Source organism: Nansenia antarctica (assembly GCF_963989245.1).
Source record: "Nansenia antarctica genome assembly, chromosome: 16".
NCBI lineage: Eukaryota > Metazoa > Chordata > Actinopteri > Argentiniformes > Microstomatidae > Nansenia > Nansenia antarctica.
In genome coordinates this window covers 4370744-4396547 of record NC_137686.1, presented here as the reverse complement: position 1 = coordinate 4396547, position 25804 = coordinate 4370744, and the positions used below count along the sequence as shown (strand labels likewise).

Below are 25804 nucleotides of genomic sequence, written 5' to 3'. Positions count from 1 at the left end.
TACACCAACACCGTCTTTATAAAAGGAATAGGTTGTCTGTATATTTGTAATGTCAGTCTTGTTTGTCTTCTATGTCACTATTTGTCTTTGTAATGCATTTTCATTAAGAAAGGAAATCAGAAAAGACGAAAAGCAGAAAGGAAAAAAAGAGGGAAAAAAGAGAAGAATAAATGGCTAAAATGTGTCCTTTGTGGATACTGATCATAACAAGCTTTACCATAATTTACAATAATTTAATTGTAACAGTAATTGAAAACATGCAACATACCAGAGAGTGGCAGAACAGGCTATACTATGTTGTGGTATAATTTCCCATGATGCAGCACACAGAACTGTCAGGTACTGAAGTCAAAGATCTATGAAGAAGACTATTAAATCTTCTTTTTTAGATCAATGGCTCCCTCTGTTGGTTTTATGTGAGAAGCTAAACACAATTGAATAACTCTTAACAGATACAGCTTTGATACCATCTGAAATAAAGCATTAGAGAAAACCATGTTTGTGAATCATTCTGTTTAATTACGACACAAAATGAACAGTGCAATTGAAACAAATACAATTATTTGAGAACAACATGAGAGCAATCTTCCATCTTCAATGGTCAGGTGTCTTGGTTTTCAATTCAACTGGAAAACACTTCTTAAATACTCGTTCCAATTGCATAAGAGAGTTTAAACCCTTTTCTGTACCGAACTAAGAGAAATAAGTCTTTTACCTGTACTTGTTTAAGCTGCCATTATGTGTTTTACGAAAGCTGTGGAGAGAAAGAGAGAGAGAGAGACATGGGAATGAGATGTTCATATGACACATGGGAAGAGAACAGCACAAAGCACCTCTGAAGACAGCTCTCCCCCTGTTGACTGGATTTAAATGTACTTTTCCCTCTCTGTTTATGATCTGTTCAAATGTGTTGCGGCTGGAGAATGTGTTTAGAAATCAACCCAACCGTCATGTTTGGTCAAAAGCAGCTAGAACCGAGAAGGTGCGACATGCGTACCTTCGTAGTTGATGGCGCCGTTAGAGTCTTCTTGGTTTTGCATAAGCTGCTCAACCTCGTCCTCTTTCAGCTTCTCACCTGGAAACACACAAGGAAGAAACATCACTGTCAAATTCCCAATTATTTTCAGTACAACTTTACTACTTTATTAGTCCTCGCACATTGATTGTGCCTTAAATCATGTCGGCCTGGTTTACATGACATCATTCTGCGACCCGGGCCGATGTAAAAGTTGGATGGGGGGCGCATTAGAAATAAAATTAACATAACATAACATGACATCACATTCCGTACTGAAAGGAAGATGCTCTAACTGACCCAGTGTTGCCAGGACGTGTCTGAGCTCAGCGCCCATGACGGTGCCGTTCCCCTCCTTGTCAAACACCCTCAAACCCTCGACGAAGTCCTCAAATGTCCCGCGGTCCTTGGCCTTGCAGATGTGTTGGTGCATTGGCAGGAACTGGTCGAAGTCCAGCATCTTGACCTGCATGTCTATGGAAGAGCAAACAAACCAAATGTCAGAGAAATGGTACACACACTAATAAAGGGAAAGCGGGTGCTGAATTGACTGTCTGTATATCGTGTCAAAACCAATTAGCTATGCACCAACTAATGACTTGACTTTCAGCTGTTTCTATTCATTACATTGAGGTCATTTTACTTAAAGGTCCAGTATGTAGATTTCAGCTTTAAAATAGTGCTAAATGTCCATGATGAATCTGCAGCCATCAGGACATGATGAAATGAAGAGTGCAGTATTGGTCCAACAAAGCATTTTCTAAAATGTGACGTATGTGGTACGTATGTGGTATGACACTGGACTGACAAATGCGTGCCTATTTTATATCTGGTTTGTTTGCATGCATATGTACATGTTTGTGGCTATTAGAAAATGTCACATACAAGTTTTCGTGTTGTTTTGTTGTGTGGCCAGTGGGGGCAGCAACACTACATGCTTCGCTTCTATGGTCTAAAGGGAAACTCCTAAAATCAGCATCAGTTTGTGTCAAAAGGGGTGACATTTCTAAATCAGTCAATTATATCAGTCAATCAATGGAAAAGATGAAATAAAACGAGGAAATTGCTAATATTTTCCATTCACTCTGGATGTAGACATACATATGGATCTACTGTATACAACAACATATTGCGAGATGTGGATTCATCTACTTCTAGCAGAATCACATTAGAACATCGTCTGAATTGGTTGTTTCAATTCAATTCAAAGAAATGTATTAGTCCAACTATAGAGGCAAGTAGTTTAGAGAAGCATGTTCGCAGAAAAACATGAAAACGTCTCACCACATACAATCAACAACAACAACAACAACAACAACAACAACAACAAGTGCACCAGGAGCTAAGAGGATCATTGTGTATCGTGGGTACCTTGTTGATCGAAGTTGCACAGACTCATGTTATAGTTTTACAGGTGCAACTCTAGATATTATATAGACTCATTACATGCAAAGCGAGATATTTAAAGCCTTTATTTGTTATACATTTGATGATTATGGCTTACAGCTTATGAAAACCCCAAATTAAATATCTCAGAATGTTTTTATATTGCATGAAATCAATAAGAAAAGGATTTTAAATACAGAAATATCAGCCGTCTGAAAAGTATAATCATGCATATGTACAATGCAATGAGTCTATATCATCTTTAAGTTGAATTACTGAAATGAATGGACTTTTGCAAGATATTCAAATAGTTTGAGTTGCACCTGTATATCATTTTATAGTTAGAATTTAAGTCTCTCTACAGTTTGGAATCTAGCACTCAAGGAAGGCCCATTTCCTTCCTGTAAGCCTAAGGGATGGGCCAAGATCTGTGGCGCAGTGAATAATTCTGACTATGGACAGGGCCCATAACTTGTGCAATCACAGATTTGTATAATATGATTGGTTCCCAAGAATAGTGACCTCGTGACCAAGGACAGTTCTATAAATAGGAGTCCCGCCCGATGTTGGGGGCTTTTTGCTCTTTGCTTTTGCTCTTGGCTTTTTGCTTATTGGTCTGCTCATTTCTCTCTGCGCTCATGTAACTAAATCTTGAACTCAGTGGCGGACTCAGGCTGTTTGAAGGGCAGGGGCGAAAAGAAAAAAAGGGCACCTACTGCACAACATGGGACCCCATCAGTGCACATGGTCAAGTTTAGACCATTGGAAGGGCAGCCAATAGGGCACATCCTCTCATGTTGTCACTCAAAAGGGCACTTTAGTGCGACGTTTTTCAACTGTGGGGGGCACATGGTCGAGTTTAGACCATTGGAGGGGCACCAATAGGGCACGTCCTCTCATTTTCGCCACTCAAAAGGGCATTTTTGACACTCAAAAAGGCACTTAAGAGAGACGTTTTTCAACCGTGGGGGCACCAGGAGGGGCGGTCGCCAGTCCGCCAGTGCTTGAACTTACTCAATCTATTAAGAATCAATTCAATCCACAACACTCACCCTCTGGTTTGGGCCTCCCCAGGACATACATGACTTCAGTGTTAGTGGGGTTCTGGCCCAAGGCCCGGATCACATCGCCACACTGTGCGTATGAGATTTTCATCTCATTGAGTGGCGTCCTGTCGAACAGCTGGAAAGAGTCCTTGAAATCTGTCAAGAGAGCCGTGGTATTATTATGTATCCCACTTTCTGAGAGGAAACTGTTAGAGGCTCAGGAATATCTCACTTTCAGGAGGGGCTAGAAATGTCCTCCTCCTGGGGATAATAACACTGCCTGACTCTATATTAAAGTGATGTCCCCCTCCTGGGGATAATAACACTGCCTGACTCTATATTAAAGTGGTGCGAGATCAAAACAATAATGACTGTGGATTCTAAAGAGAGGTTTTCTTTTCAATTTCTTACGTTAGTGGCACGAACATAATTGTCTGAAAAGTAGGCTCTCCAATGATTAATTGCAATTATGTCAGGCACATTTAGATGACAGTATATATTTGACAATACAAAAACACTAAAAGGAAAAAAAGGATAGATGAATATATCGGACAACTGTTTCAGGCTGCAATTTAGGTGAAAAGAGCTATACGAATTATAAACAGAGCTGCCTATCAAGAACCAACTAACAAATTATTCATAAACACCTATGATCTCAAATTTAAAGAATTGGTGGACTTCAAAATGGCACAAGTAATGTATAAAGTAAAAAATAAGATGCTTCCAGACTGTATCCAGAGACTATTTCAAGTTAGACAGAGTAATTACGAACTCAGAGGAATATGTATGTTTATGAAAACAAAGATTAGAACAAATGCAAAACAAAGATGTATAACAGTTAAAGGAGTTAACTTATGGAATACTTTTGAAAAGGAAATGAAAATGTGTAGTACACTAAAAGGATTTAAAAATGTATTTAAAAATAAGATGATTAACAAGTATAAAACAGAGGTTTAAATATAGTTTTTGTTTGGTATTTTTTGAACTTTTTGTTGACATGCGTAAGTGAAATTTTGTTTGTAAAAGTTTCAATGTTTTGATTATGCATTCATGGGGGGGGAAAAACAAAAAACCATACATGTAACAAGGGTAGGCGCAATAAGCCACTTCAGCCTACAAAACTTAAAACTTACAAAACTTACAAAACGTGTAACTTACAAAAAACTTACAAAACTTAAGCCTATAAAACTTCAGCCTACACCTTTTTGGTCCTGGTGTTATGCATTGTGACTGTGTACATTTTTTATATCTGTATTGTGAATTGTATAGGGGACCAAAATAAACATTCTCAATCAATCAATCAATCAATCAATCAATTCTCAATCAGGTGTAACCCTCATTTTGATACAGACAAACAAACAAACTGTCAAAACAATCTTACCCTCAATCTGCTCTGCGGTGAATTCGAGCTGCAAAATAAAGAAACCGGAAAGGTGTTAAAATAATGATTCACGACGCACAGACACGTGAAATGCAATGAAATATTAGGCCCTAATCTCAAAGTAACGGCATGTGCTGAACCATGGTGTTAAATGACATACCAAAAAAACGGAGGGCAAACTGTTAAGCATGACCCTTTTGTCTTTGTTGTTATGACCTCCCACACAGTTGAGAGATTCCACCAGATCCAGTTCCTCTGCTGCTTATTCTAAACATCTCAGTCTAGGGTAGGTCAGATTCCACCAGCTCCAGTTACTCTGCTGCTTATTCTAAACATCTCAGTCTAGGGTAGGTCAGATTCCTCAGCTCCAGTTACTCTGCTGCTTATTCTAAACATCTCAGTCTAGGGTAGGTCAGATTCCACCAGCTCCAGTTACTCTGCTGCTTATTCTAAACATCTCAGTCTAGGGTAGGTCAGATTCCACCAGCTCCAGTTACTCTGCTGCTTATTCTAAACATCTCAGTCTAGGGTAGGTCAGATTCCACCAGCTCCAGTTACTCTCCTGCTTATTCTAAACATCTCAGTCTAGGGTAGGTCAGATTCCACCAGCTCCAGTTACTCTCCTGCTTATTCTAAACATCTCAGTCTAGGGTAGGTCAGATTCCACCAGCTCCAGTTCCTCTCCTGCTTATTCTAAACATCTCAGTCTAGGGTAGGTCAGATTCCACCAGCTCCAGTTCCTCTCCTGCTTATTCTAAACATCTCAGTCTAGGGTAGGTCAGATTCCACCAGCACCCTTTTCCACTACACATGCCTCTGACCAAGTGTTTTAACTGTCTTTGTTAACCGGCTTTGTTATTCTAATTTTAATTTAATAATTTTGCCATTTAGCAGACGCTTTTAATCCAAAGCGATTTACAATTACGAATTACAGGGACATTCCCCCCCCTGGAGTAACTGAGGGCAAAGTGCCTTACTCAAGGGCACACTAGTAGTGGTGTGGTTTCAGGCGGGATTTGAACTCACAACCTTCCGATCACAAATCCAACTCACTATCCACTAGACCACCACTACCCCACTACCACACCATTGGGTAGGACAGGGGGGGTTACAAGTGTCGTCCGTGATTTGTGGACATTTGATGCAGGTAGACAAAGACACAGTGCTCTATTAATATTAATAGCCAGGGCTTCCGACTTCACAGCCGAGGGGTGGAGTTGAAGTGTTGAGTCCAACAAAAACAAAAGGGTTCGACCACTTTGTACTTGGACCCCCCTAATAATTGTGTAATGAAAGAGAATATCCACAACCCCTAACGTGTTATTGTTCCACACCAACCTTTCTGGGTATCACAGACAGTTGAAAGACATGTGTTGAAGTAGGAATTTCCTATTTTGATTTATTTATCTTCCTTCACATAATGATGAGTTTTTAAAAGGGGCCCTTCGTCCGGGGGCAAAACCATAACCCCTTCAGTGGTTTCACTGTTGTGTGGGTTGGATGTGTTTCAGGCACAGTAGGAGCATACATGAGTGTCTGATCTCTGGATAGCTATAGCCCTACAGTGAAGCAGGGCAAACATCTTTTTTTAAAACTCATTTCAGCATGTTTAAAGATATATGGCCTTGAGCAGAAACATGTATTTATCTTTGCATTCATTTTTTTTTGCACAAAGCAGACACTCGGGTGTGGGTGGTCTGCTATTCATGGACATAATGAAAATCACATTTGCGTGGCTTTCACCTCAGTGCATTGTAACATGACTACTCCCTCAACCAAGGAAACGTTTACGCACACAGAAGAGGCCAAGTCAGCATTAAACAAACTTTCCAATGTGTCTTGTGTTAGCCGGTATGCCTCCAATTCAACCCCCTGACAATTACCAAGTTCAAACTACAGCTTCAATACAATACAGTTCATGTCAATTGTATTGATTGTTGAAAGATTACTCAAGCCCACTATTCAAATGTTTGATTGATTGAGTGGATTGATATGTTTATTTCAAATATGTGCAAAACAAGATAAAGCAACAATACTTAATATAACAGATTTATTTTATTTTATAATAATAATAATTAAAAAGCATAAAGAAAGAAAAATAATATTGCACTTTTAACTTAGTTAATTTTTTTTGTTCTTCTTCTTCTTTTTGTCTAAATGTCTTATATATGTCTGTAGATATGTACAGAGCTTGTAACATTGGATGTAAAAAGCATTGAGGCACAGCAAGCTGTTATGCGTCGTCTTTCAACCATTAAACCATTAAAAGCTATTGGACAGTAGGACTTGCATTGGCATGAACTACTCTGATCACGTCACATGATGTCTCTGATTTTGGTGAAACACAGACTGTCAATGAAAGACCAGGCTAGTGGATAGTGAATAGATTAATTAGTTATCAGATTAAGGACATTTACATTGTGATTGTTCAATAATGATTTTAGCTGGTAACGATAATAATATTACATTAAATTTACAGCATTTCTGTTAATTCTGAGATTTAGATCTAGATCTACTCATCAACATGAAGATACTGACTAACATGAACTGGTCAGCACATTGTAATATCCCCCCACCAACCATGCAGATCAGGCTAGATCAAGCTGTACCGTAATTTCTTTGGGGTCGAACTCCGGGATCTTGACGGGCTCAGGCTCCGGGGCCTTGGGTTTGGGCTCTACTTTGGGCTCTTCCTTCTTCTTGGGTGCCATTGCGAGGAGCTTTTAGCAGGAGAAGACACAGGAGGAAGTAGGAATGACACTGCAGAGGGTCTGGGTAGAGATGACCAGGAGAAGCTGGGCCTCTTTATTCACTATCCCCAGGTGTCACCCCCCTCCTCCACAACCCCTCCCCTGACCCACCATGCAGCCAACAATAGGGGGAGTACTATAAAAGGTCATGCAGTTGTTGCTTCTATTTAAGACAGGAAGAAAGCTCTGGATGGCCATCATCCAGATGCCACACAGGCAACCAATTTGGGTCAAAATCCTATGCCTGAATCCGAGTATTTCTATCGAACCTGAAGGGTTGGGGTGGTTGATGGCTGATGGCACTGTGCGGGCTGAGTCTGTTTTGAGCTCCTGGTTTATTCAGCAAAGGTGTAAGAGGGGAAAGAGGTGACAATTAGAGAACAGATGATGAATGTTCTCAAAACATACAAGGGCACGATAATATAGATAATCTCCTGCAATTACTTTGCACTCCAGCTGAATATGACACGTCTAATGAGCAGGGCCATTGTATGGATATGATCGGTGGGTAAGCCCTGCATATTTCATTAATATTTATTTATGACTTTTGATCTGGAGGGGATTTGCAGAGCATTACAGACAATGGAAATATAGATCTGAGATAGTCTCTTTGTAGCTCCCCTCAGCCGGCAGCATTAGAATTGCTCTTGGGCCGGGCCTGTCAAATAGCAGCTTATGGACCTGTTAGAAAAAAAGAAATGGGCTGCTTGATCCATTACATGACTCGTAATAGAACTACTTGTCTGTATAAAGTGATTTATACTGGAGTGTTTGTCAACTCTCCAAACAGCTTGCCCTAGATAAATCCACAGTGCTGTGTGTTCTCCCCTACAGTTCCCACGGAGGGTCAATTCAACAGAATTCTTTTTTTTTTGTTCCATACCGAATGCTCAGTTTATTAAAGACAACAAGGAATGATTTCATTATTAGGAGAACAATGTTTGTAATGTTTATGTTTGTAACCTTTGTTTATGCAGGGCAGTCCCAACTGAGACCTAGGTCTCTCTTTCAGAGGAGCCCTCCTTACAACATGAACAATCAAAAGCACTTCAAATGACAAACAATTGACTCAATATAATCAATCAAATAAAAACATACATTTCTCAGATAATGTATGTAATAAATGTAGTACCCATCAACCTGCACCAATAATAGTCACCATATCATCTTCAATCTGCCTTGAATTTGCCCTGAAAGTGGCATCTCCTGTCTATCTATCTAGTTAGTCTCCTGTCTATCTAGTTAGTTAGTGCTTTGACAGCACTGCATTGTTTGTGACAATGCTCTACCCTTTTGTCTCTGTTCCTGCACGTGTAACCCTAACAGCTGCATTGTGGTTGTATTTAAAGATCCTGGTATATTGTGACTGATAAAGCCGGTCTATGCACGTCATGTGAAATGTATTACCACCACCAAATACACTGACTGATGACAGTTTACATTACTTCGGTTGATAACGTTTCTTGTGTGTCTGCATCGTACAGTATCAACTTGATGATATCATATTGTTATAGAACACAGAAGACTCATGCTTGCATTTCTTTGTTCTAGTGACATACATGCATGAGTCATGTATGAATCATCACTAGCAGCAATGTAAAAATACACCTATCAAGTCAGAGTTTGACCCAATCTGGAATGCTCCGGGGCTTCAGAATCTCCCGAGCTTACAATTGTTGCCTCTTAACTTCTGTTCACTTCCTGTGACCAGATTGTCTTTAAAGTGTTTCAACAATCTGGCGAGTAAATACTGAATGAGTTGAGAGACTTCCTGTTCGTTATGATGAGTGAGTATTCGTAAGTGAAAATAAAAAGTGAATGAGATGAGAGAAGTCCCAGAATCAGGCAGGGGGCTTGTTTGTGAGGCCCGCCCGCTGCCACGGGGAAGAAACTGTTCAGGTGGCGCAAGGTTTTGGTGTTGATAAACCGGAACCTTTTTCCGGATGGAAGTCTTTGGAAGAGGTGAGTGACCGGGATGGGAAGGATCAGCGATGATCTTTCCTGCTCTCTTACTGGTCCCGGAGTGGAACAGGTACAGGACAGATGGTAGGTTGCAGCCGGTGACCTTCTCGGCTGACAGAATAATCCGCTGTAGTCTGCCTCTGTCCTTGGCAGTGGAGGTAGCACACCAGACGGAGATCGATGAGCTGAGGATGGACTCAATGATGGACGTGTAGAACTCGACCATCACTTTCTGCGGTATATTGAATATCTTCAGCTGCCGGAGGAAGAACATCCTCTGCTGGACCTCTGCTGAGCTATGGTTAAATATGTTTAACGACCCAGCTTTGGAGACACGGTCAGGAAAATGTCTGCACTGAACGATGCTAATCCAGGGGTGTTCAGGGCTATAACGCCCTCTACCTGGAGAGAAAGCCAAATAAAGACCACATTGGGGCTTATGTATAATACGTCTACATAGGCTATGTCAAAGAAACAATGTAGGCTTAGTTAGGCGAAGTGGGCAGATGTCATTATCATGGACCTGTCAGTAGTAATCTCAAACATACTGTATTTGACTTTCTGACTTACTTTACTAGACCTAGTAGGTCCATATTAGGTTTCTACATAACTCTGTACAATATAATGTGTATCTGGGAGCACAACCATCAATTGAACATTATTGGATGAGTATGCATACAAATAATCAGAAGACACTTTGTACTGATGGTTTTACCCACGTATCTCATGGTTGGCTGGATGCTAGCTGCGTGAGGATCCTAGCCACCATCAACCTACATGGAGACACAAATGGAAACAGAGTGTGTCAGTCGGGGTATAAATGGATCAAGCCCTGCATAGCGAAATGTCACCCCTGTGAGATCATATCAGGTGATTGCTCATCGAGGGGGCTGTGATAACAATCCCATGACAAACTCGTAAAACACGCAGGTCCAGTTCTATTTCTGGTGTCAACCTGTTGTTCTCTGCTATTGGCACAGCTCCAGCTGTTTTACAAAGCCAATTGTTCTTTTGGCCCCAGTCAGTGACCTTCAGCGCAGCTGGATATGGGGCAGCTAAGCAAGCTAATGTCCAAAGTAGAGCCACATACATGTTGTAGACTTACTGTATTTATGAGACTTGCTGTACTGGTAGGGTTCAATTATGAGACAATGAAACACAAACGCCCATTAATCCAAAGGGGATGTACAAAAGTGTAGATATCCACCTCTGCATTATAGCAGTACAAGTGAAGAACTGCACAGGCAGTGTGCACAGGCTGCCTGGCCCCTCATGCAGGGCTATCATTCGGACTAAGTATGAGTTCCACAGGTCATGAGGACAGTCCTCATTTCTGGGAGGAGGGTGGATGATCCAAAAGAGAAACAGAGAAATTGGCTATCATTGGCCTTTGTAGCTTATCTGGATCTATTTGCGTAATAGGGCTCTTCCTCCTGCAGGATACAGACATGTGAGAGCTACTGGATCTGACATCCCTCATTTATCGAGGAACTATTTTGGGAAATGAACTGAGATTCAACTTGCAGTAGCCTACATGTTTTTGCATTATGTATTGAGATTAATTGCTTTTCAAAAAAGATTTTAGGGACAATGTCAGTGTTGTAGCTAAACTGACCATGTATTATTGAAAACATTGTTAATCCACATTTTGAACCAGAGTCTGTATTTTGAAATATGTTTGATTGTAAAAGCATAATGGATTATGCTTGTCTGGTGTATTTATCATTCACCTCCTAATTCCTCATTCTTTCTGTTGATTATCCCTTACAGAATACAACTCCTTGTGATGTTTTTAATTTAGTTTTTAAAAGTAAGGTTTACTACTACCATGCCACGTAACCAGGATTATATTTAAGAAGTCAAAAGCTTTCATTGTCTGGTTGGATTTGCCTCCTCTATCCCTCCAACTGCTGCTGTCGGTGTCAATAAAAACAACCACATAAGGTTCTTGGCTCAGTAGGTCAGTTAATTTCCCTTGCTAAAAAAAAAGCACAATCCCTATTTTGCTCAGACTTGGCATTACAGGCCCTATTGTTGTATTCAAGTTTCCAAAGTAAGTAATACAATTTGAGATACGACTTGTTGGAATTTACTAATTTGACCTTATTTGTTTATTTAAGGCAAAAGTACTGTGATCCAAATGTTTTTTGTTTAACTGTTCAGTTATCATTTTATACAAAATCATTGTTCAGAACAAATACTATTTTGTTTTGTTAATCCGTTTTTCTGGTAATAAAGACCATAATTTGCTATTTTATTAAAGACAATAGTACTGTGATGCAAATGTGTTTTATTTAATTGTGAAGTTATTTTATACAAATAAGCATTTCATAAATGCTATTTTGCTTTATTAATCAATGCTGGTCATAACAAACATAACAAAGACTGTATTTGCTATTTTGTTACAGACAAAAGTAGGCTACTGTAAGAATTATCCACAAACATGGAAAAAGTATCATATTTGATGGTTATTTGATAATATCTGTGCATCCATGCAATATTTTTTAAATGTAATACAGTTACTAGCCTACTTATATTTCTTCAATATCATATCATCACTAAATATCTGGCCCCAGATTTGATCCACAAACCTTTGTTTTCCAGTTCCGCCTTGCCACAGACGGGACAATTGAGGTAGTGGGAGATGCCTGTTTTATTTACCCTTATTAGTGGATGTTGTGTTCTGTGTGTTGTGTGTAGATATGAGGGCTTACCTTTTATACGTCATTTCAGGGACTCTGTACAGTTTCGTATGTTGTGGCTGGCTTTATGTGTACGGCTTTTGGAGCAGCACTTTGGTTTAGCCCCTTTTGGTTTCTTGGGACACGTTCAGCCGTAACAGTAACATGTGGGATCTATGCAGTTTTGCTGTTACATACTGATTACGGGAAATGTAGTTGTGAACAACACGCATTGTTCAGCTCTCCCTCTAGTTAGCTGATGGCGAATCCTCTGCTTGCTCCGGCAGTACGGGTGAAATGATGAGACTGACACAATTCGGTTTGATTTCCTTCTTCATCTATTAAACAGATTGTAAAACTGAAAACACATTGATCCATTAGTACATGTAAATAATTAACAGTGAACGAACTAACAGAAAAGATTCAACAAACTACACAATCATTCAGAGCTCAACTTACCAACTCCCATCTCGCTCTATACTGTCATTCCGATTCCCTGCCACCCAGATTACCTCCATTAAGCCCGCCCCCATTTCTATCTAAGCCAATCACTCTCTGCATGCATACTTTTACCCAATCAAATGAATCAAACAATAAAATAAACTCCCAATCAAATACCCTCCCATGGATTAGCCAAACACCTCCCACTTGGTCCATTGGTCCTTTGTGCCTAAATGGACCACAACTTTCCCTCTCTTTAATACAGTTATTTTCTACTGCTCCTCCACGGGAAGCAGCACGACCACCCGCCCAACGTCTCGGTCGAGCGTTGGGAAGAGATCGTGGCCCTCGCTCCTTCCTCGTCCTGAATCACCCACGCCTTCTTGCGCATCTTCAATAGGGTGCCAGCCAACCCCTCGTGGTTCGCCCCATGGGCCTCCCCTGCCAACAGAGTGCTGATCCATGCAGTGTAGGGGACAAGTGGGATTCCCACCTCCTTCGCCTCCTGGATTCCTCCGGAACACACCAGCAGCCCCGGCCCTTCGACCCTCTCAACTACCAGTCTGTCCCAAGTCGTCTTAGGAAACTCTGTTCCATCCTGTGCAGCCAGACACAGGTCGCGGAAAGCTGCGTTCAGCTCCTGGACGCCGAGGCTAACTCCGCTTCTTGTCTCCCTCGGGCGTGTAGCCTCCCACTTTGCGTCTTCTGGAGCCCTCCTGCAAACCAACCACTGCCTAACAGCTCGCCGGACCCACCCAACTACCCGAATGAGCCTGCCTATCTCACTGAAGCATTCTGGCTCAATCAGGTCCATGAGAGCAGCGCCCCAGAGCCTCTCCCCCTCATGCTCGGGGTCCCTGGAACTCCCAACCGGTGTGGATGTCCCCTTTGCATTTGCTTCCTCCTCAATGCCGCATTTCGGGTCCAGCCCCTTCCTCGCCTGAGCGCGTGTTACAGCTGCAGTGAACGCTTTCCGTTGCAGCATGCTCACGCTGTCTCGAGCACTTACAGCCACTCCCCTGGATGTTTCCTCGCTCAGCTGATCAGCCAGCACCAACACCTCTGACTCTGGCTCCACATTGGCCCTCGTTTCTGCAGGCTGGCCCTCTTTGCTCCTCCCACTTTGACCCGACTGGATCCGTGGTTCCGGAGCGAAACCTCCAGCGTTGAGCGTCCTCTCGATTCCCTCCGTGATGCTCCTCAGCTCTCTCCTGTCGCCATGAGACGCTAGAATGTCGTCTACATAGGTGTCCTCCTCAAGTGCTCTCCGCTCTTCTTTTAGGTGGGCGACCTCTGGCAGCCTTGCCGTCTTCCTCATGGCCAGCTGGGCGATGCATCCGGCTGGCTTGTCCCCGATGTTGACGCGGGTAATTGCGTAGGTTTTGACCTTCTTTTCCTCTGCGAGAGTCATCTCTTTCCCGCCCGGCTGACAATTTCCGCAGCGACACCCTCCACACTTTGGCTCGCACGCGGCGCTGATGCTATCCCAGCTCCACCACTCGAGGACCTCTTTGCTGCTTGCAGCTGTTCTCCCGGTCTTTTCATGACCTTGCGGCTTCTGGTCTCCATCCTCTTCTTTTGCGCTGGGCGTCTTGCAGGGGATCTCCTCAAATCTTACTGCCTCCGTTCTCAGAGAACGCGCAAAGTGCGTCTGGGAGTTGTGTGCGGATCTTTCCCAACTTTCAAACAGGTCTGGGTGCGTTCCTCCCACGGTCTTCCCCAGAGGCCCGTCCCACAGCACCAAGTCTCCCGTCCCTCTTCTCCACCGTGGAGCGAGTCGTCCCTCTCGGTGGCTGATCAAGAGCTCGATTTCCTTAGGTCGGACCAGCTCTTCCTTCTCGACCCCAGGGAAGAACTTACAGAGTCGCTCTGGACTGATGACCTTGTCTGCACGAGCGATTGTGTCGAGCCCGTAGCATACCATCTCGTGGGGACTCCATCTGTTGTTGCTCCACGCTCTGACCTTTAGCAGGTACTTATTAGTCTTGACCTTGACCTTCATTCCACCGACTCCATGCACAGTCAGTGTTACTTGCTTCCGCTCCAGTCGGAGCCGATCGGCGGCCCGGTTGGTGATATAATTTGTGTCGGAGGCGAGGTCTATGAGAGTTCCCAGGGCATATCCATCTTCTGTTTTGACTGTCAATATCATCATTAGTACTGGATGTTCCTCTGGCCCATCCTCTGCGAAGAGACTTCCGCCTTCTGCGCCCGCGCTCAGCGTCATCGAAGCCTTACTGGTGAATGCCTTCGCCCTCCTCTCCTGTTCAGGGTTGAGTCCCAAAGAATCCAGGAATTCTCGTTGCTTGTCAGCGAACCCTGGCCCTGTCTTCTTTCCCTCACTCCACTCGGGACACAGAAGGTAGTGATGACTTGCCCTTCCTTCATCCCGCTTGCACACTCTGCACAGGTACCGGTTACTACACTCCCCGTCGGCGCCGTGCATGCCCAAACATTTCTGACAGGCTTTGCTTTGCCTTACTATGGCTCGTTTCTCTGCCAGACTGACACTCTTGAACTTTTGGCAGAAGAATATTTTGCCACCGTGCTGATCGCTTCCACAGATGTCACACTCTTCTCTTCTTTCCGAGTTCCTGCCCGTGACTCTGGTTTCACCTCGATGTTCCTCCTCTTCTTCATCTACCGGTGAGTCTTTCTCCGTGGCCCTCGTGAATGCCCTCTTCTCCCATCTGACTGGCCTCTCCGGTGTTCCCCCAGAGGTTTCTGTGGAGCCTCGGATTCGCGCCATCCTTTCGAGGATTACTTCCTGCCTTTTCAGAAACAGAAGAAGAGCATCGAATTGCTTGTCTGGGGTGACTTGGTTTTCGGGTTCGGTTACAAAGGTAAACCAGCCTTCCTGCACGCGATCTGGCAGTTTGCTCTCGATGGCCTTAATTACAAGTGGGTTCTTCATAGCGCCCACTTCTCCTAAGTCAGTCAGGTCCATGAGGGCTCTTTCCACTGCCTGAATAAGGTCGATCGCTTTCCTCGGCTGGTTTCCTTTTACCGCTGGTATTCTTTCCAATTCCTCAATAATTTGCAGCGCGATGGTTGCCTTGTCTCCAAACCGATTCTCCAAGGCTTTGAATACGTCCTCCGCTGAGCGGTAGCTCGAGAGTTTGAGTTCCTCGAAAACCTTTCGGTCTATGCTCTCGAGAAGGTGGAGTTTCTTCACCTCTGGCGACCCCGATGGGTCTCCCTGCTGCTGCAGGCTCTCCCAATCTTTCCGCCAGCGATGAAAATCTCTCATACACCCGCTGAACACGGGCAGCCTTGTTGGAGGGAGTTTGATCTTGGCTCTAGTGCGGTTGCCTCCATATGTGGCGCTCTCCAGCCCTGCCTCCCGGGCTTGTTCCCATGCTTCCCGCTGAGCCTCCAGTAGTTTGGCGCGCTCTTGAGCGGCTATTTCTGCTGCCTTCAACTCAATCACGGCCGCCTTCTGCCTTGCCTCAGCGATCTCTTCTTCGGCCCCCAATTTCACCTTCGCTGTCTCCTTCTCAAACTCGGCCACGCTATCAGCTGACTTCAGTCTTGCCTCAGCGGCTTTCCTTTCCAGCTTGGCGATGGCTTCTTTATTTTCTCTATTTGCCGCTCGATCTTTGGCCTCTTCTTCGGCGAGAACGTCGGCCCTTTTCCTCTCATCTTCGGCGAGAGCGTCGGCCCTTTCTCTATTCGCCGCTCGATCTTTGGCCTCTTCTTCGGCGAGAACGTCGGCCCTTTTCCTCTCATCTTCGGCGAGAACGTCGGCCCTTTTCCTCTCATCTTCGGCGAGAGCATCGGCCCTTTTCCTCTCATCTTCGGCGAGAGCATCGGCCCTTTTCCTCTCATCTTCGGCGAGAACGTCGGCCCTTTTCCTCTCATCTTCGGCGAGAGCGTCGGTGGCCATTTGCTTTGCTGCGGCGGCCTTGTCGGCCATTTTGTCAGTATTCTCCTTCTCAACTCTTCCAAATTCAGTCACAAACGTTTCCCAAAGTTCATCCCTTTTGTCCTCCAGCTCCTCTAGTGACTTTCTCGTGTTGCACGCCTCAACTACAGGGATCCACTCCCCCCAGCTTGATAGCAGACTTCGCGCTTTGATGATGAGGCTCTCTGTGAGTGTGCTTCGTTCTTTACAAACGTCGTGGGTCGCCTCTTCTAGACTGATCCTCTTCGCGCCTTCGTGACTCCTTTCTGCTCGTCTAATTGTGGATGAAAGTTCGACCCCCGCGAACCTTGTCCACATGTTGGCCTTTAAAACGTGACCGACCTGTTCAACCTTCTGAGCTCTCTCCTCAGCGGCCTTGGTGATGTCTTGAAGAAGCTGACTGTTACCCGTCTCAGGTTCCTGACTTGCTTTGGCCTGCAAACCTTCCTCATAATTGTCGTCTGCAGAGTTTAGGTCTTTCGCGTTTGATAGGAGCGCTATCCACTCGCGTTTCATGTCATCTTCGCCCATCAATGCCACTGACCTGATGATGTGGCGGTATCCTCTCTCAAAAGTGACTGCCAACTTTTCCCTTTCGGTCCTTAGTGCTTCCATTCTGCCTGTGACTCAGAAATAACTTGTGTGTACCTGTTTCGTCTTTCTATCTTATATCTTCAGCCCTCTCTGACTCCCTGAGCTGATTTGCGCTGGTCCCTGCACTTCCTTAACTAGTCTTCGGCAGCGGAACCAGGTTCACCGTGGGGTCATCCCAGGGATACTGCTAAAAAATAAAATAATAAAGTGGGAGAGGATTTTCCTCCCCCCGACGACTTAATCCCAGGTACACACAAACCTATTTTAATGCAAACAGTCAATAGAGTCACAGAGAAGAGTGCTGGGTGTGGGTAGCTCTCTGGGTAGCTGCTATTAGCTCGCAATTCCTTTCTTGGTGGGTCTTGTAGGTTAGCCTAGCTGGCTGTGGATTCTTGCAGTTGGGTTAACCAGTTGAAGCTAGCCGTGGATTGTTTCACTCCTTGCCTGCCTAGCTAGCTGTAGCTTAGAGTGCTATAAGCTCTACCGCGTGCCTGTGCGCTATTGCGACAACAGGGCTAACGCTAGCTTAGTTGGCTAATGCTACGCTGGCTAGCAAGTGGCTAGTTAGCTACGGTCGCGGGCGCCCCGGCTCCGTTGCCGGCCTAGTTAGCTGTAGCTTTGAGTGCTATAAGCTCTACCGCGTGCCTGCTGCGCTATTGCAACAACAGGGCTAACGCTAGCTTAGTTTGCTAATGCTACGCTGGCTAGCAAGTGGCTAGTTAGCTACAGTTGCGGGCGCCGCGGCTCCGTCACTAACCTGACCAGGCTTTAGCTTGCTCTTATCTCCGGTGAATGGATCCTTGTCCTCCCGGAGCTTCTGTTGCGTCCAACCGGGCTTGTATTCCTTAGCTAACTGACGGTCCGTCCTCCTGCGGTCGTCAGCGGGTGTTTTACAATTGTTCAGCTCTCCCTCTAGTTAGCTGATGGCGAATCCTCTGCTTGCTCCGGCAGTACGGGTGAAATGATGAGACTGACACAATTCGGTTTGATTTCCTTCTTCATCTATTAAACAGATTGTAAAACTGAAAACACATTGATCCATTAGTACATGTAAATAATTAACAGTGAACGAACTAACAGAAAAGATTCAACAAACTACACAATCATTCAGAGCTCAACTTACCAACTCCCATCTCGCTCTATACTGTCATTCCGATTCCCTGCCACCCAGATTACCTCCATTAAGCCCGCCCCCATTTCTATCTAAGCCAATCACTCTCTGCATGCATACTTTTACCCAATCAAATGAATCAAACAATAAAATAAACTCCCAATCAAATACCCTCCCATGGATTAGCCAAACACGCATTGTCAAAAACAACTTAGCAAGAATATCAAACAAACACATGGCAAGCTCACAATGTCTATACTCTACCCTGATACTTGGTCCAGATTGACCTGATCCTGGATCACCTAACAGATTGACCTCATTCTGGATCACCTAACAGATTGACCTGATTCTGGATCACCTAACAGATTGACCTGATCCTGGATCACCTAACAGATTGACCTCATTCTGGATCACCTAACAGATTGACCTGATTCTGGATCACCTAACAGATTGACCTGATTCTGGATCCCCTAACCGTTCCCTGAAATGTATAGTCTATATCAACATATCGTGTCTGGTGATGCCATGTGCTATTTTGATATATCATATTGAAGTTCGATTTAGAGCCTTTACAAAGTGAAGTGTAGCCTCAGAAATATGACGTAGCCATGTAATAGTAGTGCAACATCCGGTGAAGACACTGTAACTAGCCCAACTGAAGACAATTCAACCTTTTTTTATTGCACTTTTTTCTTTAATGTATTTATCGTTCTGTAAAGCACTATGGATTTGCATTCAGCTGTATGAATATGTGCTAGAATTTGGCCTTGCCTTCTTGTCATGTGGCTGTAACGTTGTATTGTTGTGCTCTTGGGCACGGAATCGCTACAAGGGTAACGTCTAGTTTGAGTGAAGCTGAAAGATCACTGAACTCATTCCATCAAAAGACTTGAGTCTACCTTTAAGATGCTGTAAGGTGTACAGTAGGTCTGTAAGAGGCTGTAAGATGTACAGTAGGTCTGTAAGGTGTACAGTAGGTCTGTAAGATGCTGTAAGGTGTACAGTAGGTCTGTAAGGTGTACAGTAGGTCTGTAAGATGCTGTAAGGTGTACAGTAGGTCTGTAAGGTGTACAGTAGGTCTGTAAGATGCTGTAAGGTGTACAGTAGGTCTGTAAGATGCTGTAAGGTGTACAGTAGGTCTGTAAGATGCTGTAAGGTGTACAGTAGGTCTGTAAGATGCTGTAAGGTGTACAGTAGGTATGTAAGGTGTACAGTAGGTCTGTAAGATGCTGTAAGGTGTACAGTAGGTCTGTAAGATGTACAGTTGGTCTGTAAGAGGCTGTGAGGTGTACAGTAGGTCTGTAAGATGCTGTAAGGTGTACAGTAGGTCTGTAAGGTGTACAGTAGGTCTGTAAGATGCTGTAAGGTGTACAGTAGGTCTGTAAGATGTACAGTTGGTCTGTAAGAGGCTGTAAGGTGTACAGTAGGTCTGTAAGGTGTACAGTAGTTCTGTAAGATGATGTAAGGCGTACAGTAGGTCTGTAAGAAGCTGTAAGGTGTACAGTAGGTCTGTAAGAGGCTGTAAGGTGTACAGTAGGTCTGTAAGGTGTACAGTAGTACTGTAAGAGTATGTAAGGTGTACAGTAGGTCTGTAAGAGGCTGTAAGGTGTACAGTAGTACTGTAAGAGTCTGTAAGGTGTACAGTAGGTCTGTAAGAGTCTGTAAGGTGTACAGTAGTACTGTAAGAGTCTGTAAGGTGTACAGTAGGTCTGTAAGAGTCTGTAAGGTGTACAGTAGTACTGTAAGAGGCTGTAAGGTGTACAGTAGGTCTGTAAGAGTCTGTAAGGTGTACAGTAGGTCTGTAAGATGCTGTAAGGTGTACAGTAGGTCTGTAAGATGCTGTAAGGTGTACAGTAGGTCTGTAAAACGATGTAAGGTGTACAGTAGGTCTGTAAGGTGTACAGTAGGTCTGTAAAATGAACTAAAGACGGAAGGATTCCTAAAACAATCTGGCTTGTGTGTCATCATGAGGTGGCCAGCATTTTACTCTGTTCAGTAGCACTCGACCTCATGATTAGAATAAAATACTGTAGATAGCCACCGCAAACTCATTTTTAGAAGTGTATTCCATTTTTTTAAATCGGTGAAACTTCACAATACTCAGTTTAACGTAAAAGTACAACATCTGTCAGTTTTAAAAAACGTAAAGTATGTGGCAACACTGAATTGAGCAAACTGACACCTAACTTGAGCCTGCTACAATAAAGCTATTGCTGTCACAGTTCCGCCTCCAGCTCCGCCCCCAGCTCCGCCCCCGGCTCATCAGCCATCTATCAGTGGCGCCAGGTGTGGCCGATTAAGACCGCGACTGGTTCCTACTTAAGCCCTGCTCCTGCTTCCAGTCAACGCCAGATCGTAACCACTTAATGGTTGGTTCATATGCTCGTTCCGTCTACTCTAGACGTTATCCGATACCCTAGCCTAACCCTATTCTCCCTGTTCCCCGTTAAAGGATTCCCTGCCTGCCGACCTCCTGCCTGTCTGACTACCCGCCTACCTGCCTGACCCCCTGCCTGTCTGAGTACCTGCCTACCTGCCTGACCCCCTGCCTGTCTGAGTACCTGCCTGCCTGCCTGATCCCCTGCCTGTCTGACTACCCGCCTACCTGCCTGACCCCCTGCCTGTCTGAGTACCTGCCTGCCTGCCTGATCCCCTGCCTGTCTGACTACCCGCCTACCTGCCTGACCCCCTGCCTGTCTGAGTACCTGCCTACCTGCCTGACCCCCTGCCTGTCTGACTACCTGCCTACCTGCCTGACCCCCTGCCTGTCTGAGTACCTGCCTACCTGCCAGAACCCCTACCTGCACTACCTACCCCCAGCCGGATTCCCCTAACCCCAAACCCTATAATAAATCACTGTTATTATCATACAACCTGTTCTCCGTTGTCTGCTTCTGGGTTCCGCCCTCTGGTCGTGACAATTGCTAAACCATGTTCAATTAAAGACTGTCAAATAACTGAGCCACAGTGCCCTCCTTTGGTTACATGGGACATGAAAGGAATGCATGTACCTTTCTGTAGGAGAATAATCTGGACAATTTCATATTGTGTTCGTCAGGATTATTTAATAATTTAATTTAATAATTTTGCCATTTAGCAGACGCCTTTATCCAAAGCGACTTACAATTACGAATTACAGGGACATTCCCCCTGGAGTAACTGAGGGCTAAGTGCCTTACTCAAGGCCACACTAGTAGTGGTGTGGTTTCAGGCGGGATTTGAACTCACAACCTTCCGATCACAAGTCCAACTCACTATCCACTAGACCACCACTACCCCTGATTATTTCTCAGACCCCCAGCAGGGCTAACCATCTGGGACAGATGTGATCCCAATGTGTAATAAGAAGGGGAAGGGGCTATGAGTGAGTGAATAGAGCAGGGTAGGTTAGTGGAGGTAGAAATCGGAGGATGGGCTCGATACCATTCCGTATTCCATTCCATGCATTACAATGAGCCTGTCCTCCAATGGCCCTATCGCTAAGCCACGCCCCAAAATAGAAATTGTCCAATCATATCACAGCAAAAGTCACTACAGGCAGAAAACTCAGACAAACAACTTGCTAATATCTGATGGTGAAAAGCTTCTAGACAAAATATTCTTGTCATCTTTAAAAAAAAACATGTCTATTAGTTGCTGTGGTAAATCAGAAATCAGAAATTTGCCAGCTCCCGCCTTTGTAAGTCATTGAATGTCATTCAGTCACGGTCGGTCAGTCAGTCACTGTCAGTGAAGTGTTGTTTGTTTGTCAGAGTTTTCAAAGGGGGCGTGGCTTAGAGATAGGTCCATTGATACCTTCATTATCTTCCACTTGATTAGAGGTACTGCAAATGTTACAAGATAACATAACATTTGAAGAAAAAAAAAGTGAATGAAAATGAACCAAGGGCATTGAGATCAGATGACCCCCAGCATACAATTATTACACAAATAATGTAATGGAAATCTGACAATTCACCAAAAATATGTATGAAGTATGAAGATACATGAATATTGAGTACTGTTGGACTGTAATGATCCATCACCTCCACATCTTTAAGATAAGCTTCTGAAGAAAATGATCCATTGCATCCTCTTCTCTTCCATCATTTACTGAAGATGCCTTAATGTCAAAGGAATAACACAATGTCACCACAAGGTCGAAATGATCTGAATTAAAAAGCTTGTTTGACGATGGGATATCTGCGTGGCCTCTCTTCAGGCATTCATCTAATACTGCCTGCATGCATCGAAAGACACACATCTGGTTTAAATGTCGTCAGTTTATTTCACTGATGCTAGGTCTTGTTCATCATCTGCCTTGTTTTCAATCTAAAAGCCACAGGGTGCCTCTGATGCAAGTCAATGAGCACAACTTGACTGTATCCAGAATAAATTATCTCTGAGGCTCTTTCATATGATACTTCACAAATCAACACATATCGATCCTTCACGAGTCCATTTTTGCAGAGCACCAGGAGTGAAGACCATTATGACCCCGTTTATGTACCCAATAATGACCCCTATTTATGTACCCAATCATTTGTGAAGCTCTTCAAAAGAGCAGTATGAAGGCTTCTTAAAGCCATAAAACCATTTGCTGTGAGGTAGAACCATTATCATATGCCATGGTTGAGCTATGCACTGCAAATATAAACCATTGTAACCACCATTACTTTGTAGATTCCCACAGGTTTGAACCATCTATAGAAAAAACACGATTCCCTTACTCTACTGTATGTATTGGAGCCCTGACTTCCAATATAAATGCCCATTGCAAAGGGCTGGCTAAGCTCCACCAGGATGACTTTGTTGCCACAGTCAAGGACACTGTCAATGCAGTCTACACAGTCATCTCTACCCCTCTGATGTCACAGACTTACGTAGTATGAGTGTGTGTGTGTGTGTGTGTGTGTGTGTGTGTGTGTGTGTGTGTGTGTGTGTGTGTGAGTCTGTGCATGTCCCATCTTATGCCAAACCTTAGCAGAGCCCTAATGATGCAGACGTGGTGTGTGTCACCTGTACAAAGCTGCTGTACTCTCACCTGTGTAACACCTGTCCCAGCTCTCTACCTTTTACAATGTCTGTTAGGAGAACAGCAGTTAAAGTGGTCGTCTTTGGAATTGTATTTCTGTTGTTTTTTGTTTTGTTTTTTGCAAATAAGGGTTTGTTTACCATTTGGTCATAAGTTATGATCCATATTTGTGTTGATTTTTATATTTGTTTGTTTGTTTGTTTGTTGCCTTGCAGAGATGCAGTGACTGTAGTAGTATTGTTACACAAGTTCACTGGGGTGGACATACAGCACATGGAAATACGACTTGGGAGCTTGTGAAACTGTGTCTAACTTTAGGAACACTGATTGGAACTCTACTGGTCAAATTTCTATAATGAACGCTTATTTTGACAAAAAGAAATCTAAATTGCTGCTGTTTTAAAATGTTGTTCTATGTAACCACCGCAATGGATTATGTACCAATATTACAAAATGAACCCTTTTGTTATTCTGTTTTCTCTTCTTCAATGTGAAGATATTTCCCAACATTCCCAACATTCCTGAAATATTATTACATAAGACTAATGTAATGTACTTCAAAACACGTAGGCACTTTTATGAATGGAAACAGAGCATTGGTACGGTATTGGAGTAGTGCCAGGTTCATGTCTCACTGAAAGTCAAGTAGTTATTTGTCCAAGCTTCAATGTTGTTTGTGTCGTGGGATTTAAGGGTCCCGTCGGGTGTGGAATCATTGATCTGAAGAACGGACAGTCTTCTTTTTGAGGAGTAGGTAGAAGTTGCCCCTAACCGATGATCAGGTGAAGTTGGGGAGGGGTGGGGGGTGTATGGTGATCTGACCCTAGATCTGTGTTTCGGGAGTAACACCGGCTGTGCGGCACATAGATTTCTCTCACAACATACTTCTAACTAAGATCCGTTGCCTGCTGATTGTGTGTAAATCGCTACAGAACACACGTTTCTTAAAACGTTAATGCTAGCCCTATTAGGCCTATTAATTAGGCTAATGATCAGCGTGACCATATTTATGATTATGACCGTATCAGGGCTAGCTCTAACTCCTAGCATCAGTTAGTATAAGCAAGCAATGTTTTTGTAAGCTAGCTAGCTAATTCAAAAGAGTTAGACATCATTGGCAGTTTCAACTGCATATTACTGCCTTACAGTTGTATGCTAGCTAGCAGCTAACGACGAAAGGTCCCTCCCCCCCATTTACCGGTAGCTCCCGGCCTTTTCACGTTTTTTTTTTAATGGGATAGAGACATGTCCGCGGCTGGAATCGAACCCGCGACCCTGAGATGACATGGCTGACGCCTTGAAATTGGCAATGTACAACACAATAAAGTAACTACTTACTTGAAGAAGACAGTTCACGGTCAATAAATATAAAAAGGTTGATCCCTGGAGTTCATAGTTGTTAGTGCTAGCCTACATGTACAGCACTCGATTGACTAGAACATTAAAGTTTCGGAGATACTCCAACATGTCGGCGGACATTACTACGGACGTAACCACTAGACCACCGGGAAGCAACCGAATGTGACAACGGTTTTAGGATATTTAAAGCTACTGAACGTTCAACATCGCGAGAGTTCAACAGCGCGAGAGTTCAACATCGCGAGAGCATCTCCCATAGCACTCCGCGTGAATCGGGCCAGTCTAAAATGCCTAGCTGATCCCACCCTCTATTGCATTATCCATAAACCGAAAACCTCCCTTCAATTCACATAACAACATCAATAAGCAATACACTGCTCATTACAATATAGCACTCTGGGTTGTTACATGTCATACTAAGAGGAGAGAGCGCTTCAAACCTCACCTTTCGGCAGGTTTGGGGGCTGAGGCTGTGCTACAGATTGTCGCTATCATCATGTGTGGAAAGGACTCCCTGACGCACACTTTCATGAAAAATACATATTATTTACATTTTGACAAATCACTGACTTCGTTCCCATTGTTCTTTTTTTTCTTTTACCTCCTCTAGGCTAGATGAAGGGCGATTGTTAGCCTATAGAAATATGAAAATAATAATTAGGCTACAGCAATTTAGAAGGAATATGTTCAAAAATATGTTCCATTTATTTCATATATATATATATAGGCTATATTGTGTGCTATATTAGCCTATGTGTTTGGGTTTGTGGTATGTGTGCTACACTGTGTGTGTGTGTGTGTGTGTGTGTGTGTGTGTGTGTGTGTGTGTGTGTGTGTGTGTGTGTGTGTGTGTGTGTGTGTGTGTGTGTGTGTGTGTGTGTGTGTGTGTGTGTGTGTGTGTGTGTGTGTGCGTGTTTGACTTGAAGGTGAGTTTACTAGATACTTTCTGTATCAACATTGACATTTCTGCATGTATTGACATTACAAAATATTGACATAATGCTAGATCAGCTGTCATTGTCAGCTCCCATTAAGCCTATTGAAAATGGTTGGTTACGGTGAAAATAAATCATTGATGATGAAAGGGCTCGGACTAGAATAGGCCGTCACAATCAATGTATGAGGTTATCAGGTTGTTTGAAACCCTTATCATGTTTTTC

General features: G+C 43.7%; 1 protein-coding gene across 1 annotated transcript; it reads right to left on the bottom strand.

Annotated features, from left to right (window-relative positions):
- Nucleotides 1-725: 725 nt before the first annotated feature.
- On the bottom strand, nt 726-7539 carry myl13 (myosin, light chain 13; the record flags this gene model as incomplete). Its single annotated transcript, XM_080546555.1, has 6 exons — nt 726-754; nt 998-1075; nt 1316-1489; nt 3454-3603; nt 4829-4856; nt 7438-7539. 6 exons carry the CDS (start codon nt 7537-7539, stop codon nt 726-728), a joined length of 561 nt encoding a protein of 186 aa, XP_080402681.1.
- Between the last annotated feature and the right edge of the window lie 18265 nt (nt 7540-25804).